The sequence below is a fragment of the Wasmannia auropunctata genome, unplaced genomic scaffold (genome assembly GCF_000956235.1).
Source record: "Wasmannia auropunctata unplaced genomic scaffold, wasmannia.A_1.0 LD336106.1, whole genome shotgun sequence".
NCBI lineage: Eukaryota > Metazoa > Arthropoda > Insecta > Hymenoptera > Formicidae > Wasmannia > Wasmannia auropunctata.
In genome coordinates, this window is record NW_012026784.1 from 4,540,914 (window position 1) to 4,541,816 (window position 903).

The 903-nt window shown below is 40.5% G+C and overlaps 2 protein-coding genes across 8 annotated transcripts in view; both read right to left on the bottom strand.

Annotated features, from left to right (window-relative positions):
- Positions 1 to 903, bottom strand: part of LOC105452956 (cysteine-rich motor neuron 1 protein) — a 251,167-nt gene that overhangs the window by 238,531 nt on the left and 11,733 nt on the right. The gene's annotated exons all lie outside the window — the stretch shown is intronic.
- LOC105452949 (histone H4) lies at positions 112 to 723 on the bottom strand. Its single transcript, XM_011694513.1, has one exon. It carries the CDS (start codon positions 635 to 637, stop codon positions 326 to 328), a length of 312 nt encoding a protein of 103 aa, XP_011692815.1. The 5' UTR covers positions 638 to 723; the 3' UTR covers positions 112 to 325.

Consider the following 903-nt stretch of genomic DNA (forward strand, 5'->3'; position numbering starts at 1 on the left):
TTTTGTAAAAATGCTGCGTGAACACAGAAATCGGAAAAGAATAATTTTTCAAATTATTGTATATAAAAGTAGACAAAAAAGTTGTCAAAGATAAAATATATAAAGAAAAAGTAGTCGAAATATTTCCTTTTATTATTTTGAAGTTTTAAAATAAGTTTCTTTTATATCATACAATACTGCTAAGTTGAAAGTTAAGTATTTTTAATTAAAAATTTCTAAATATCCGTATAAAAAAATTATCAACTTATTTGCTACAAGAGAAATACAACGTTTAAAATTTTTGGTGGCCCTGAAAAGGGCCGATTGTATAGCAAAAAGTCAACGTCTAACCGCCGAAGCCGTATAGAGTTCTTCCTTGGCGCTTCAGGGCGTAGACGACGTCCATGGCAGTCACGGTCTTTCTTTTCGCGTGCTCGGTGTAGGTGACCGCGTCACGGATAACGTTTTCTAGGAACACCTTCAGTACACCACGCGTTTCCTCGTAAATTAATCCGGAGATACGCTTGACTCCGCCACGACGTGCTAGACGACGAATGGCCGGCTTGGTAATACCCTGGATGTTATCGCGAAGTACTTTACGATGTCTCTTCGCTCCTCCTTTTCCCAATCCCTTTCCTCCCTTACCGCGACCAGTCATCTTGAGTCACTACGAGAATCAACTAACGCACAACGTACGATACCGAGAACGTTCAATGTAACGATGTAAGTGAGTAGTGACGAGGCTAGACCCTACTGTGAGGCGCTTTTATACCGTTCCGAGTCGGCTTCTCCCTTCCATGTTGACATTAGCCAATCAGAACGCTCGCCCAGTTTCTCGCTCTCACACGTACTCAACCGTGTGCCAGTGTGCAATCAACAAAAATATTATGTACATTGTTTTTCATGTGAATTGTCCAGCCACTT